Below are 15016 nucleotides of genomic sequence, written 5' to 3' on the forward strand. Positions count from 1 at the left end.
GTCTGCTCAGGCCTCCAATGTCTGCTTCCCTCCCGCCATTGTATTCCTTCTGTAACTTCTCTCTTTCTCACACACACTCATTCAGCATTCCTCAATCTGTGAATATCTTCTTTATCAGTAGCACAAACAATTCCAACAACATTAATATTGTATAGTAAATGCACAATTCCCATTAACACTGCCTATTCCATGTCTGTTTTCATGCGATAGAAGTCAGGAAAAAAGATCCCAATTGTGGTGCTCCAGATCAGGATGAGTCTTTTACTTTGCCATTTACATTCGCGATCATGCTGTTGTAGCTAAACACACACACACACTCATCAATTTGTATTACTATGTTTGTGAGGACCTCTCATTGACATAGTGCTTTCCATACCCTCTCATCCTGAATTTAAAAACACCAAAACACATTGCTAACGTTAACCAGGGCTCTGAACCACACTCACACTAGTTATTTTGATGTCTTCATCCTCAAATTGAGGCTTAGATTTGTGGGGTCCAGCCAAGTGGTCCCCACATTTGCATAAAGTTCTCACAAGGTTACTGTTTTGTCAAGAATTGGTCCCCCCAAGTGAGGATCCACCAGGTACACGCAGACACGCGCTGGACAGTGAATGTCTTTATTCAGTACAGGTGAACATGGTTACGCTGTTTTCATTTATGAAAGCATCTGGGAAAATAAAGGCAAAACAGATAATCGAATAGAATCACAAAAAATGCTAACCAACAGCATGACGGACCGGTATGTTCAAGAACCTGTTGCTTGCTCTGTCATCAGTCGTCTGATCTTTGGGCTGAAAAAGAAAGAGGTGCATTTCTGTTTCTCGACGATGCCCCTCAGGTTTGTTTACAACAAATATCCCACACTTACTGCTTGCAGCGACAGTATCGTCTCCAGCCGCCTCTGCGCCTTTTCTGAAATCAATCACGGATAAAAATAATTTCTATATTTTGCTTTTTTGACACATTATTAAACGTAGTTTTCCGTACTTGTCTGTATATGAGGCACATGACGATGATGATGATGATGATGGTAGCTGAGGTGGTACATATGGTGACCAGCTTCCACTTGGTGAAATGCGTCTCTGCACAAAAAGCCAATAACAAATATACACAAAATACCTGTATATACATGAAAATACCCAACAACCTCTCAGTTGTCAACCACACATGCCACAGTTCAGATCATAGATCAGAGGCTCTCAGTGGGAAGCCGGGTTTGCCAAATGACAGGGAAGTTATGTGACAGTGTGAGGGTCAGATATAAGAAAGATAAGAGTTGCTGTGCTTGGTAAATGTTTTTAGAAGATCACAAGGAGTAAAGACTGTCTGGAAGTGGAAGTGTGAAAAGAAAAAAATCAAGGATAAAGCGGGGGAGTTGGCAAATAATGGGGATAGGGAAGTTTATCAGCCAAATGGAGGAGACACTGGTGAAGACAGAATTGAAAGGAACAAATCTGAAGATTAAAAAGAGACTATAGTGGATATGAAGAAAGAAACTGGCATAATAAGGAGGGAGTTAAAAGAAAGTGAGAGAAAGCTTTCAAAATAAAAGTGTCTGCAAATAAAAAAAAACATTAAGAAACAGCACAAATGAAGAAGAAAATTAATAAAATGAAGGACACAAACTCAAAGAGATCAACAAACTGAAGAAAGAAATGAAAACCAAAAGCTTTCATGAGGAAACAAATTGAAGAACTCCTCAGTCCAGAATGAGGAGAGATCTGGGTGGATAGAAGCCAGGGCAATAGCAAAGAAAATCATGATATATTTTGTAGCAGAAGTCATGGAAGCCGATCATCTCAGGCTCTTTTTGAGAACTTAATCGAGGCCACAGTGGGATACGAAGATTATTATTCAATTATTAGAGACAGCAGATCGTACGGTCGTGCAAGAACTTGACACATCTTAGTGAAATTCTAGCAGGAAGCAATGAATTACAGGATTCTCAGGGTAGCACGGCAGGCTAGAAGCATAACCGCCAGGATCATATTCAATAACCATTATCCACCGACCGTTAATAAGATTTACGTGAGAAAGAAATTCTGAACCCCAGAAAAAGGCGGTCATGCCCAGTGACACATAGCCAACGGAATATGAGCAAGATTCTAGTGAAGATGTGTGGTGATCAATAAGGTTTATGATTCACTCATATTATGCTCTTTAAGTAACAAGCATAGAATCTCTTCCTTGTGACTCACCAACAGTCAGAGTCATCTCAGCTGACGTCATGTAAGTGTTGTTCTGCCACAGCTCACAGCTCCACCTGCCGCTGTCTCCCGTGGCCACCTCAGGAACAGTCACATATGTGGGTAAATAGTGGCGTGGCAGGGGCGGAAGAGACGACATGCCTGGGGAGACCCACTCGAACCGCATGCCAGGGAGCAGCGGGCGACCAATGCTGCAGCTCAAGTTCAGCACCTGGCCGACGTAGAGGCCTGCAGCTGGACTGGACGTAACTGTTGGAGGAAAGCGATTGACCTTTTCAGGCTTCCAATCTGGAGCAAAACTTTCTTCTCGCCAACAGTTATCATTTTGAAAACTTTTAAAAGCCAAATCAACAAGAAAGATCCAGATGACAACATTAAGTTCAATGTATGAGCGCGGAAACTCCGACAGGACTCAGGTGGCGTCTAATAAACAACGGCATCCTGCAGCAGATGTTGTTTAATAAACCGTCTGCTGGAGCAAGCAGAGCCAAGTATCTCCGTCCCCCTGCGAGGGAGAGAAGAGGAAGGACAAAATGACAGATTCCAATTATATATACTGAAATCACAGGGTCCAATTAAAACGTAATTTCTGGTTGGCCCCCTGACAGCAAAGAAGTGCGGTGAGGTCTCATTAAAGCTGTTTGAAGAGATGAAAATGACGGCGTGGTGACAACGAAATGACTGAGAGTTTGTTTGGAATATTAATTAAGCCGCTGTAAGATACAAATTGGGTTTCTGTGATAACTCCGGAGCAAAGGCGTTTTCATTTGACTTTGATTTTCAACTCACTGTGAAGCACTTCCACTCGCGTGGTTCTTCTCAGAGTCACACCCCCCTCAAACACCATGGAGCACTCGTACAGTCCTACGTCATCCGCTCTCCCTCGCTTCCGCCTCAGAGAATAAAAGCCACGATGGAGTTCTTGGGCCGGGTGGAGTCCCCGGCCTCCTTCTTCCTTCCAGATCAGCGAACGCTCCAGAGAAAAGAGCCTCTGCGGACTCCCAGAGGAGGCTGCAGGCAGGAAGTGCCAGTAAACTCCCTGGAAATCCTTGGATTTGAGTTCAGCCCAAGAGACTTGAGGAGAGATGGAGCAGGGAAGGGTTAAAGGAGAGGACTCGGAGGTGTACTGAGAGTCAGGAGTCAGGAGGGCTGAGTGACAGGAGGAGAAAAACAAAGTGTGAGTGTAGTGGATGAATGTTGAGAAAACTAAGATGATGTTTATATGACAACGGCAGCAGCTGTCACGCTTCGACAAGTCAATTCATCATTTGCCCTGTCACATCAAGTCTCCACGTCAAGTAACAGCGTGGTCGAGTCTCATCTAGTCAAGTCATTGTCTCGTCTTGCCACATCTACACCAGTGTCCAAGGCAAATCAAGTGACACTCTGGTCGAGTCCTCTGAAGTCAAGTCATCATTTTGTCATGTCCTGTTGTGTCAAGTCTCCATATCAAGTCAAGCGACAGTCTAGTCGAGTCCTGTCTAGTCAAGTCATCGTTTTGTCATGCCCTGTCACGTCAAGTCTCCATGTCAAGTCAAGCACAGTCTGGTTGAGACCCATCTAGTCATGTCATTGTCTTGTCTTGCCCCGTCATGTCAATTCTCCATGTCAAGTTACAATCGGGTTAAGTCCTGTCTTGTCTAGTCAAGTCATCATCTCATCTTTCCCCATTAGGTCATGTCTCTATGTCAAGTCAAGTAACAGTCTGGTCGAGTCTCGTCTAGTCGAGTCATCATTTCATTATGCCCTGTCACATCAGGTCTCCAAGTCAAGTCAAATGGCAGTCTGACCAAGTCAAATCTCATCTGGTCACCATCAAGTGAAGTTAAGCCATCGTTTCGGCAAATTAAGCCAAGTCTTGTCACGTCTGCTCTAGTCATTGTCTTGTCAAGTCTCTATATAGCCTTTCCTTGTCCAGTCAAGGTGAAGTCTTTTCCATGCCTAGTTCTGTTCTCGTCTTGCCTCGCCCTCCTACTGTGTCACCCCTCCTGCTTCTGGGTCCTAAACCCCGACAGACCTCATGCCGTCATCATCAGATTTGGCGTCTCAAGGACTCACCCAGAACTCTCACTGCGACTGCTGCCGTCTCTTCCCTCTGGTTATTCCTCAGCACACAAGTCCACAGACCGTGGTCTTCTCTTGTGACTCTCACCATCAGCCTCCCTCCACTGACTCCTGCATCCTTGTCAAGTTTCGTCCCTCGAGGTTTTACCCAATAAATCTCTGGTGCCTTATGGCCCGCTGGAGTATTGGCATCACACGCCAGACTTAGAATGTCTCCCGGCAACAAAAGAGAAGGCTGCAGAGACACTGCCACACACACATCCACCGAGCATAAACGTTTATCAGTTGAGAAGCAACTTTCAGAACAGTGATCGACAGTCTAGCATCATGTACAGTACAGCACATTTAATATTTGATTTGCAAAAATGTTTTGCTATCCAAAATAAATAATCCAAAATATGATCATCATACTTACCACTGATTTTGCAGAGTATGATTGTTTCAGTTGTGTTTTTCTTCTCAACATGTTGAATCTGGATTACTTTGAAGATTCCAAAATCACTCTCTTTAATATCTCTGATGACAAGCTGACCTTCTGAAACTACGTATCTCCATCCATCATCTTTAATGGAAGAAATTTGTGATCACCACGCTCTCTGATGGGACGCTGCTGATAGCAACAAAGTACCTGTATATGTTTTAGGCCGATTGAAAAGGCCAACTCTTGCAACTCGTGTGTTTTCTTTGAACCATGTCTGGACGCTGAATTTTTGCATTTTGTGCTGAGGCTCAAGAGCAACGGTGCCGTCGAGCTGAGCGTAGATCACCTGCTCAATACCTGAAGAGATAAATAAGAAAGAAAATACAGTTGTATTCAGACATAGAAGAAGATCTTTTTCGTACCGCACTGGTCTATAAGCTGCGGGTGCACTGGTGCTGTCTGCGCCGAAGAAAATGCCTCTAGTTTTAGTTTTCAAAACAGGGTCCAGCATGGAGACTGACTCATGAAACAATCTCATCAATGTTCTGAACTTGAATCATGAACTCCTCAAATCATATTTGCATTTAAAGTGTTCAAAATTCACTGTTTTCACCCTCCAGCAGATCGTCTCTGTTGGCAGAGCTGCGGACACGTGGGCGAAAACAGCGCAATTTGAGCATGACGCTCTTTAGACAGTAAAAGTGAGGGACCGAGACAGGGAGAGCACTCAGCGGAAGCAACTGTCTTCAACCAAAGTTCCCACTCTGGACGTTTGCAAAAGTTTCTGATTTAGGTGGCCAAAGAACGCTGCATCTGACACACACAAAACAGCAGCGGATTCGGTCGATTCCCTCTTAAAACAACACCCGAGAAAGGATGGTCATCTGGCTCTGTGAAATTAATGATTATTTCTTGGCTACGTTCGGAAGTTCCGAATGTCATGCTCAGACCGGCGAGTGTCCGCGAGTGACCGCTGGTTCCTGCAGTTTCACCTTCATGAGCGCAGAAAACTCTCTGTGCTCCATCAAGTGCTGGAGTTTTAAATATCGTGTTTTATTTAAACTTTACATGACAGACTGAAAAAAACCTCCACAGTGGACATGCTGTTGCCAAGCGAGCGGCGAGTCACAGGGAGGGAGGAGCGGACGCACCACAAACAGCGGGTGGTGCTTCATCAGAGCTCCGGCCGTCAGATGTGATCGGATTTTGTCATTGGCAATGACAGGCAGTGATCGGCATTCACAGATCACCCCAGGACTAGCCTTTCATAATCGGTGGCCGATCAACTGGAGCATCCCTAGTAAAAATCCATATATTAGCCACATCGTTGTATAAGCCGCAGGGTTCAGACCACAAGAAAAAAGTAGCAGCTTATAGTCCGGAAAATACGGTAGGTCGAGACACATGCGTCTCTTGGCTTCCATATTTTCAGAAGCAGATTCTCTCACTTAGATATATGTGTTGAAACAAATGAGGCCTTGGCAGCGAGTGTAGAAACATGACCCTAAACATGAACTCTAATGTGTTGGATCATCACTGGAGCGCTCCATTGACTGGAAAAACCATCACAACACTCAGTCAGTTGAAACTGTACAAGATATCAGCAAGCTGTTTCAAATGTATTTCAGTGTTTTTGAATAATGCCTCTGTAATTGCAAGTATTGGGAGCAGACAGAAGCATCCATTTCAACTTTAAAACCATTTTTCCCCTCTTGCATCGCCATGGTAACTAATGATCACCAAGATTAATAGCCCCAGACACATGGAACGCACCTTTGGATAAATGCCACTTCAGACTCCATTAATGTCTATTGATACATTGCGGTTCTCATTTCCAAGCAGATTCTTTGACACCTTTCATCTGTACATGCTGGTCGGGTGCATGGCCACGGAGCCTCCACATAACTGTGCTCATATGACTGGTGGCATAATGATTTCATATGTAAATGAAAAACACTAGAGGAGGTCTGACTTTATCACCGTCTCACCGCACGCTACTCATAAGTAACATAAGTGCCAAGACAAGATGGGTTTACCTGCGACTGAAGTGATCGCAGTCACCAGGATGGCAACACTTGCCTGGAAAATCATTTTGTCCTGTAAAAAAAAACAGAGATTGAATCATAAAAAAGCTGAGTTATATCCAACCAGGATTCATAACTGCTCTGACAGTGTATTTTAGGATTATGATATATTTTTCACCAACAGATGAAGTGATCTTTGGGACATGTGTTACAAAACTGCCAATGAGCTTGACACCCATGTTGTTCAGTCATTTGAATCACATCTGACTTGTCTGAATTTGTATTGCGGTGTGTCACATGCTGTCGCCCATGTGAGCGTGAAACGTCTCAATTTTATAGTGACTGTAGAAGGTCTACTTGGAAAATTAAGCATGTCTGTTCAGTGAGAACTAAATAAATAAATAAAAATTATGAGGGTCTATACACATTGTATCATTCATTAGAAATATATATTTTCTTATTTAAAAATTCTTAAAACTTGCTGATCATGGCTCATGAATTATTATTATTATTATTATTATTATTATTATTCATAATAATGTATTTATTTCATTTTTAAACTCTCCTGTATATGCTTGGAAACAAAGCTTTATTTTCAGATGCATGCACATCATAAATCTGATTTTTTTGTGTGAAAAACCTCTGCTGTATTGTCCATATAGAAGGGCATTTACAAAGATCTATTTATTGATTGAAAACAGGATTTTTTTGTCACCTCGTGTGACTTCTCTGAGATTCTGGCAGAGTGAAACTCTCAGCAGGAAAAGTGTGTTGGTGGTGGTCACAGCGTTGCAGACCTGTGGTGGTAAAACGTCTCAGCGGGGCGAAGAGGAGGCGAACTGTGGTGAAGTCTGCACGCAGCTGAGCGTTTCTTGTGGCGGTGCCCTGATTTTACTCAGATTCTCCTGCCACACTGTGCCTCGGCGCCTCTCACACCTCTTCCTGTCTTCTACGAAGAGCTATGCTCACAGGTTTGGGAAAAGAGACCTCAGCAAAAGCGGAGGAGTCGGCTCTTCATCTACCATTGTTTTAATTGAAAGTTTAGTAATAGCCAGTTTTACATTTTCAGTTTTAAGTTTCAAATCAGATTCATATTCATAGAAGGATGGTGATATGAATCATATAAGTTAGAGCTTTAAAGATGTTTCCATTCAAAACAGGAGCTCCTTGTTTTGCTACAACAGGGAACACAACTTGAATATTAGTGGTCTTCATTGACACTTGCTGATGGGAGCTGCATCTTTCCTACATCAGTATGTTTTCTCCATCACATATAGCCACCAGATTCTGGTCACAGAAGGAACAGGATACGAGAAACAAGCAGTGGAAACGAGACTCAGGACTCGGCCTAGGGATGTTTGAAGATCTAACATCCGTGAGGGACTCAAAGCAGAACCACGACTCCTTCACACAGAGAAGTGACCAGGGTGTCTTGACAGGATGCTTCCTCCTTGACTACCTGGTGATGTGTCCAAGTGGGAGGAAGCCCAAGGTCAGACCCAGGAGAGATTACTGCTCTGAGTTCACATGGGAGTGACTGATCTGTTTTCTGGAGAGGGAAGTTTGGGGCTCTTTGCATTGGTGGATGCCTCTGATGGGCGAATGGATCATGGCCCAAAAGGACTTCTGTAAATAATATAAAAATAATATAGTGGTCATCTAATAATCATAAATATGTTTCTGCAACTATAATAACTATAATATGGGTAGAAATGCACATTATAAATGACTTCCCTTATCTACTTATACAGTATAATGAGCAGATTTTGTTTTTCCAAATAAAAAAAAAGAGGAATATGCTTGCCCTGGTTCAGTGGAACTGTGGGTTTGAAATACAAATACATTACCATGCTATTTAGAGAAGGCGGTTGAAGCATTGCTGCAGTCGTACAGAAGCAGGCGGATGTGAAACCTCAAACTTCCTTTACCTAAGACAGCTCTTCGGTGGCTCCACATTTTTTTTCACTGCTCAACTCTCAGAGTGAGAATAAACGCAGTCTAATTTTAAAAATGTAGTTTTCGATTTTGAATTAAGCGCAACATTAGTCAAAGCAATTCAGGTTCTAACTAGCGAGTTCATTGTCGGTTCACTTGTTAAGTGTACATTTGAAAAGTCTAATTCATACAATCCATTTCTTTATTGTTTTGTACCTCCTGAGGGGCAAAACGTGACTCCGGCAAATTCCGACAAAGCAATTTTGACAAATCAAGCCCAAAGGCTTTGTGCTATTTCTCCTGCTCAAGATAGAAAATCGTCCCACTGAGACATTCAACAAGTATTAATATGACGAGAGGCAACTCTGAAACAAATTAGAAGCAGCAGTCAGAATAAAAGATGGGCAGCTGGAAGTGTCCTTTCTAGCATTAGCATTTTTATTGAGTTGTGCTAGTCATGTTGGTTTCAAGACAATGTTTCTGTTGAGCTATTTTTTTAAAAAGTTTTTTTTTAACTTGAAAATGAAAAATTGATAAAGAAATTTTAAAAAGATTTTAAATACTTTAAGACTTGGGTGTACAGTACTGTTGAAAACATGTCTTTAAAATAGTAAGAACAGGAGCATATTTTAAGACGTTTATTGGAACAAATCTGTTTTTTTTTTTCACATTGTCAACCTTCAAATCCAGAAGAACAATACAAATAAATAAATAAATATAAATATTTTGAAAAGCTGCTCTGAATGTACTTTTACCGCCAATATTAAACTACAATCCGAAGGTATTTAGCTTATTTTCTTTTGAGATATAATTTGGTTCAAATGGATCTTTCAGGTCTCATGTTAAAACATCCGGATAAACAGAAAAGATTGAAAAAAGAATTAAAAACAGGTAGATTAAAACAGTTGAATAATGGAGAAAAGCTAACCTTCGTCCTATTTGGTGAGTGTTTTACTTTTATTTTGTGATTTACTTCTGTGGTAATAATTAGTCGAAAATATTTCATATAGTATTTTGAGGGTAGACTTTGTTGAGCAAGTATATCTGTGTTTCAGTTCAGCAGAAAAGAATGTATACATTTATTTTTAAGTGCAATGAAAGTGCGTGACCAGGCTGGTGTCGATGAAGAACAACAGAGGAAAGAACACTCTGTGCTTCACTGTATTTCCAGCATCTCTGGCCTCATTATCCCTCGGTCTTTTAGACGCGCGCAGGATTTCCTTCTCTCACACAGCCTTGTACATCCTGACTGACATGTTTGTGTCGTGATAGATGTTCCAGTCACATTGTACGTGGGCCACACGACACACACAACTTTCCAAAGGGAGGTGATGTTTGAGCCGCAGCAGTTGCAGGAGCTGATTTTGAGCTCAATAAACTGAGTTATGAACTGAAGAGCAGTGAAAGAATTCATCTCCGTTAAACTGATATTGACATGAAGTGTTCTTCATTATATAAAAAAAAATAATTAAAGATTCTTTGGTTAAAGTTCAAACGAAACAGCTGGAAATAAGAAGACTGAAGTCAGAAGACGTATCAGTGGCACTCGCATTCGAGTATTGATGGCAGGGTTACAGCATATCATAAGTAGTATTAGGTAATAGTACTGTCGTGGCAGCATCTGGCAGCAGCAGACTTTTTCTTTCACGGCGGTTTGATGTCTCATAGAGAGTATTTCTGAGGGAAATGATTATGAGGGATAAGGTAGAAATTAGATGGAAGTAATCTTAAAAATATGAGTGCTATAACTGTAGTAGTGATGCTGGGCGTTGAAAACTACTAGTAGTGTGAGCAGGTGTTGGAAACTTAGTAGGTAGTAGTAGCTATGCCAACAGGAGTCTCCATGTAGTATGTGTTGTCCCAGTCATAGCAGTATCAGCAGTAGAGGCTGTCGGTTTTTGAGTAAAACAAAGTACTGATCTTCTCTTTTTCTTCATGATTTTCTTTTTCTTTTCCTCATATAGCATCATGAACTAGTGAGTAAAATCTGTGTACACTTTAATGTGTAGTGCTGTCTGTCTGTGCACAGCGTGTGTACAAACATTTTGACCCGGACACTTTGATGTACTATAGGTAAGCAGCTGTTTAGAACCAAAATAAACATGCCTCTTTTGTATACATGACTTTGACTGCACAGCCTATTGTTTTTTAACTGCCAGACACCCAGGTGTGTGTCGAGGAGAAGCTTTTTCACCCTTGTTCTTGACACTCTTCACGCCATCACAAACACACCAAAAATGAGTGCCAATATTGAATGTGGATAGTGGGGCAGAGGAAGAGGCTTCAGAGCCCGAGGAAAATGAAATTGATGATTCAATGATGAGGATACAGAGGACGCGCTGACCGTTGTCTCTCTCACAGATGAAACATCATCCTCAGAGGGGACATCTAAAGATAGTGATATAGTGAACATCACAGCACCAAAGCCAAGGTAGAGCGCCATCCTCCAATGTTATCAAAATCACGACAAGATTTGCTGTTGCACAAGTTATAAATTCAGCATTTCAGCGCTGAGATGAACTTCAGATGAGAAAGCTTACAATGTCAGAAGAAATAAGCCGGAACTTCTCAGCGTAATTCTGCAGATGCAGGGCTTGTGATGTGTACACTGATGCCAAGGAGGAGGTGACAAAGTTACAGCAAGACAGCCCAATGGCTCTTGGTGACTTTCCACAACATTGTGGACGTGTCAGTGCTCATGTTCTGTGAGATGAAATTGACCAGCAACGGAAGTTGTGCAGCAAGTTGTGAAAAACTGCGACAAAATCGTTCTTAAATATAGTTTAGAAATTGATATGTATTGCTGTGTGTTTTCTAAATGTTCAAACAGTCTACATTGAAGCTGTGCCTTTTGTTCAACATAATACTAGGGTTAAATAGTTTAGCAGTTGTAAAATAAGTAGTGTAAGTATAAGTAGTGGTAGGAGATGGAATTTTAATTGTAGCATAAGTAGTAGTACTTGTAGTATTTGCAGTGGCAAAAAATACAGAATGAGGTCAGAGTTAGTTTAGTACTGGATGTAAAAGGTCTGCAGTGGTGTTATTAGTAATAGTTATGTCTTTGTGACATAGTTATGTCATATTTTTGTGACACTTATGATACTAGTAGTATAGATAAATAAATAATAAAATCATAATAATAAAAAATAAATAAATGAGAGAATTAACAGAAAGGAGCTATCCAAGTAGCATTACAAGTAAAAAAAACAGTAGTAATATATGTAAGTAGGCACTAGTATCTGTAGCCAAGTACTGATCTACAAGTTGTTGCACTAGCAGTTACACAGGTGGTAGTTGAAGTAGATGTGAAAGCCTTTTCAATGAGGTAAGACGAACGCTGAAGTAAATTCCTGGTACAAGTTCTAGTTATTGTACAGCTAGTACAGTACACAAGTAATGGTATTTACATAGTAATATAGGTCAGACTGAGTGAGTGTAGGAGTAAAAAAGAATCTTGAACAGTTAATGACCAGAAGTATGGATGTATATCTTGATTCCATTATGTCTGAGTGTCAACAAGAGTTCACACTCATGTGTTTGATATTACACCCTAAACCCAACTGCTCTGACGTGTCATGTAGCTGACTCTTCTGAGAGCAGCATTTTAATTGCACTCATGTTAAACTGTCCCCAACGTTCTGAACGTCTCCTCCATCTTTGGAGAAACCTTAATGACAAATGTATCCACTGATGTTTTGTTTTTTCCCTGTATTGATGTGTTTTTCATGTGACTCTAGCTGATGCCTCGCACTAATGGAATACCAAGTCAAGCGGAAATTCAGGATGGAGGGGAAACTGTCGAGTGTGTGAAGGAATGAAGACAATCCTCCAGTCTGTTATGGTATCACCCGCAGAGCAGCAAGGAAATTATTCTCTCAAGAAGGAAACACTGCCAGGAGAAAGACAGAATACATATGAGCACTGCTATTTCTTGCATATTGAATTTGAATTATCCCATAACACACACACGTATATATATATATATATATATATATATATATATATATATATATATATATATATATAGAGAGAGAGAGAGAGAGAGAGAGAGAGAGAGAGAGATAGACAGACAGATAGATAGATAGATAGATAGATAGATAGATAGATAGATAGATAGATAGATAGATAGATAGATAGATTATTATATGATTATAATTATTTTTCAAATCCCAGTTATTATAACTGTCACTCCACTAGTTTATGCATTATGAGCTCAAAAAAGGTACATAAATAACTTTGGACGTGTTCCAAAATGAAATCATTCTTAACTTTAACCGTATCAACAGCATCAGTACCATAACTAGGTTCAAAGTTTTGAATTGGCTTTTAGAGATGGCACACTGCCCCTGGAGCAGTAGAAAATAAAGAGAAGCTTTAATCCACTCTGAGATATGAACTCTCAATCTCCAGCTGTGCAAGGCCAAAACTGCCGCTGAGGAAACGCATTTAAAACTGAGTTTATCCAGGACGAGCAGTAGGAGGCTTTGAATGTCAAAAATGACTCAGAATTAACTCGACTTTTTAATATAGATATATCATATCATTCGTTTTCATTGACAGTTCATTGAGGAGTCTAGATCTTTTTTTATAGACGACTGCAAACAGTGTGTCTCAGGATTACCTTCACAACTACATTTTGTTTTCCATGTTGGAGATGAACCAATGACTTGTGAGCAATTTGTAACCTATTTAGCCTGATCTTTCTCAAAATTATACTTTATGTCTTTGAAAGTTTCCATGGCAACAGCATACTTTAACTGAGTAACTAAAGTAGCATTTACTAAATAACCTCTTGAGTTAAGTGAAAACTACCTTTTAAAACAGTATACAAAACTTATGGATAAAATATTACATTGTTCAACTGTTAAATATTATCTAAAAAATGAAAGATCATATTTACTGTTTGATTATATTAATGCTTATTGCAACCTTTTGTTGTTGTTGTCTGTCTGAGCGATATTGCATCACTGTCCCACTTGATGTGTGTGATAAAGTAAAATATAAGGCTCATGCAAAAATTATAACAGTTCAGTTTGGTCCATATAATATTGGTTTTGTGATCACAATTTTCTTCACTGAATAAGATGTGTTTTATTTATTTATATTTCCCACACAAATGTGTTTGTTTGTGGTATATAATGAAGATTATTAAATGAATATTATGAATATATTCTATATATTTATCCTTATAATACTTGGTCATTTCTGGGATATAAGTCCAAGCATTTCTACCTCTGGATTTAAATTTTCCTTTTTTTTTTGGTTCCGATCCTTTCCTCAGCTGTCAAGTGCAGCAGCGCAAAACAAAGAATGTCCGAAATGCAAATCCTCACTGAGATGGAAGCTGAATATTTTATAGAATTATTCAGGGATTCTGATGAAACACAGAGACAAGCTAGACTTAAACTAGCGCGGCCAAAGCCACAGTCATTCTTTAAAATGACTGTTTTTATCGATAATGCATTTTAAAAACAATGCTTCAGCTGATCAGAAATAATGGACAGTTTGTTTGCAGAGCTACTTACGTGAGGCGCGGCGAGTCCGACACATCTGGCTTTTTCCAGACGCTCACACAGGAAGTGCTTCATCTGTTGCCACCAACTTATGCACTTTTAAAATGTATTCATTGAAATGCCTCTGCGAATCCTACGCAGGGTTAATGAGATGCTGGAGCCAATTGCATTTCAGTGCCAGTACTTAAAAACTATACCATTAGTGGCAGATTCAATTATATACTGGGGAGGCGAGAGCGAGGTCAGCTTGAATCAAATAAGAGTTTCCATCAAAGAACGGGCCATAAATGATTTGAGGAGAAAGAATTATTTGCTTCCATAATCAGCTCTAAAGGTGCGAAAAGAAATGATTCAATTTAGTAGCGGGAAAGTCTATTATTCAGCTCACACAGCAGAAAAGAGTTTTTTAAAAATTGTATTTCTCAGAAAACATCCATATAGTTGTTGAAGTGGCCATAATTCATGGCATGATAATGACAAGCATCATGAGGAACATAGTCACTGAAATATAAATATTTTATTTATTCTAGCATTTGTGTCTGTCGGCATCCTGTTTGTCTTCTTTATAAGTGAATAAAGTTGAATTAAAAGCGCATGTAAACTAGTTATTGACACTGTTCGTCATGAAAATGAAATAAATGAAGAAGAGAAATGAATTGATGCCAACAAAAATGAAGCGTAACAATTGTTTGTTTTGTTTGTTTGTTTCTTCTTTAAATAAAGAAAAGAAAAGCGACATTTTTAAGTAAAATAGGAAAGCACCTTTGAGCAATTTGCACACTTCGGAGAATGCAGGTTACATTAGGTAACCCCATAATTCTCCTTCAGCAGGTACAACAAAAGAAATAA

The 15016-nt window shown here is 40.1% G+C and overlaps 1 protein-coding gene across 2 annotated transcripts; it reads right to left on the reverse strand.

Moving 5' to 3' along the window:
* Nucleotides 1–672: 672 nt before the first annotated feature.
* Nucleotides 673–14242, reverse strand: cd4-1 (CD4-1 molecule). 2 transcript variants are annotated; one of them, XM_053881248.1, is made up of 10 exons: nucleotides 14180–14242; nucleotides 6732–6792; nucleotides 4903–5052; nucleotides 4690–4836; nucleotides 4269–4520; nucleotides 3000–3359; nucleotides 2202–2459; nucleotides 991–1085; nucleotides 872–915; nucleotides 673–794 (listed from the first exon to the last, which is right to left on the reverse strand). In XM_053881248.1, the coding sequence occupies exons 1-10, from the start codon at nucleotides 14240–14242 to the stop codon at nucleotides 749–751; spliced, it is 1476 nt and encodes a 491-aa protein (XP_053737223.1). In that variant the 3' UTR covers nucleotides 673–748. The 2 variants fall into 2 exon arrangements, with proteins under 2 accessions (XP_053737223.1, XP_053737224.1); XM_053881249.1 differs by lacking the exon at nucleotides 6732–6792 and having other exon boundaries at nucleotides 14180–14210.
* Between the last annotated feature and the right edge of the window lie 774 nt (nucleotides 14243–15016).

Source organism: Synchiropus splendidus, chromosome 12, assembly GCF_027744825.2.
Source record: "Synchiropus splendidus isolate RoL2022-P1 chromosome 12, RoL_Sspl_1.0, whole genome shotgun sequence".
NCBI lineage: Eukaryota > Metazoa > Chordata > Actinopteri > Syngnathiformes > Callionymidae > Synchiropus > Synchiropus splendidus.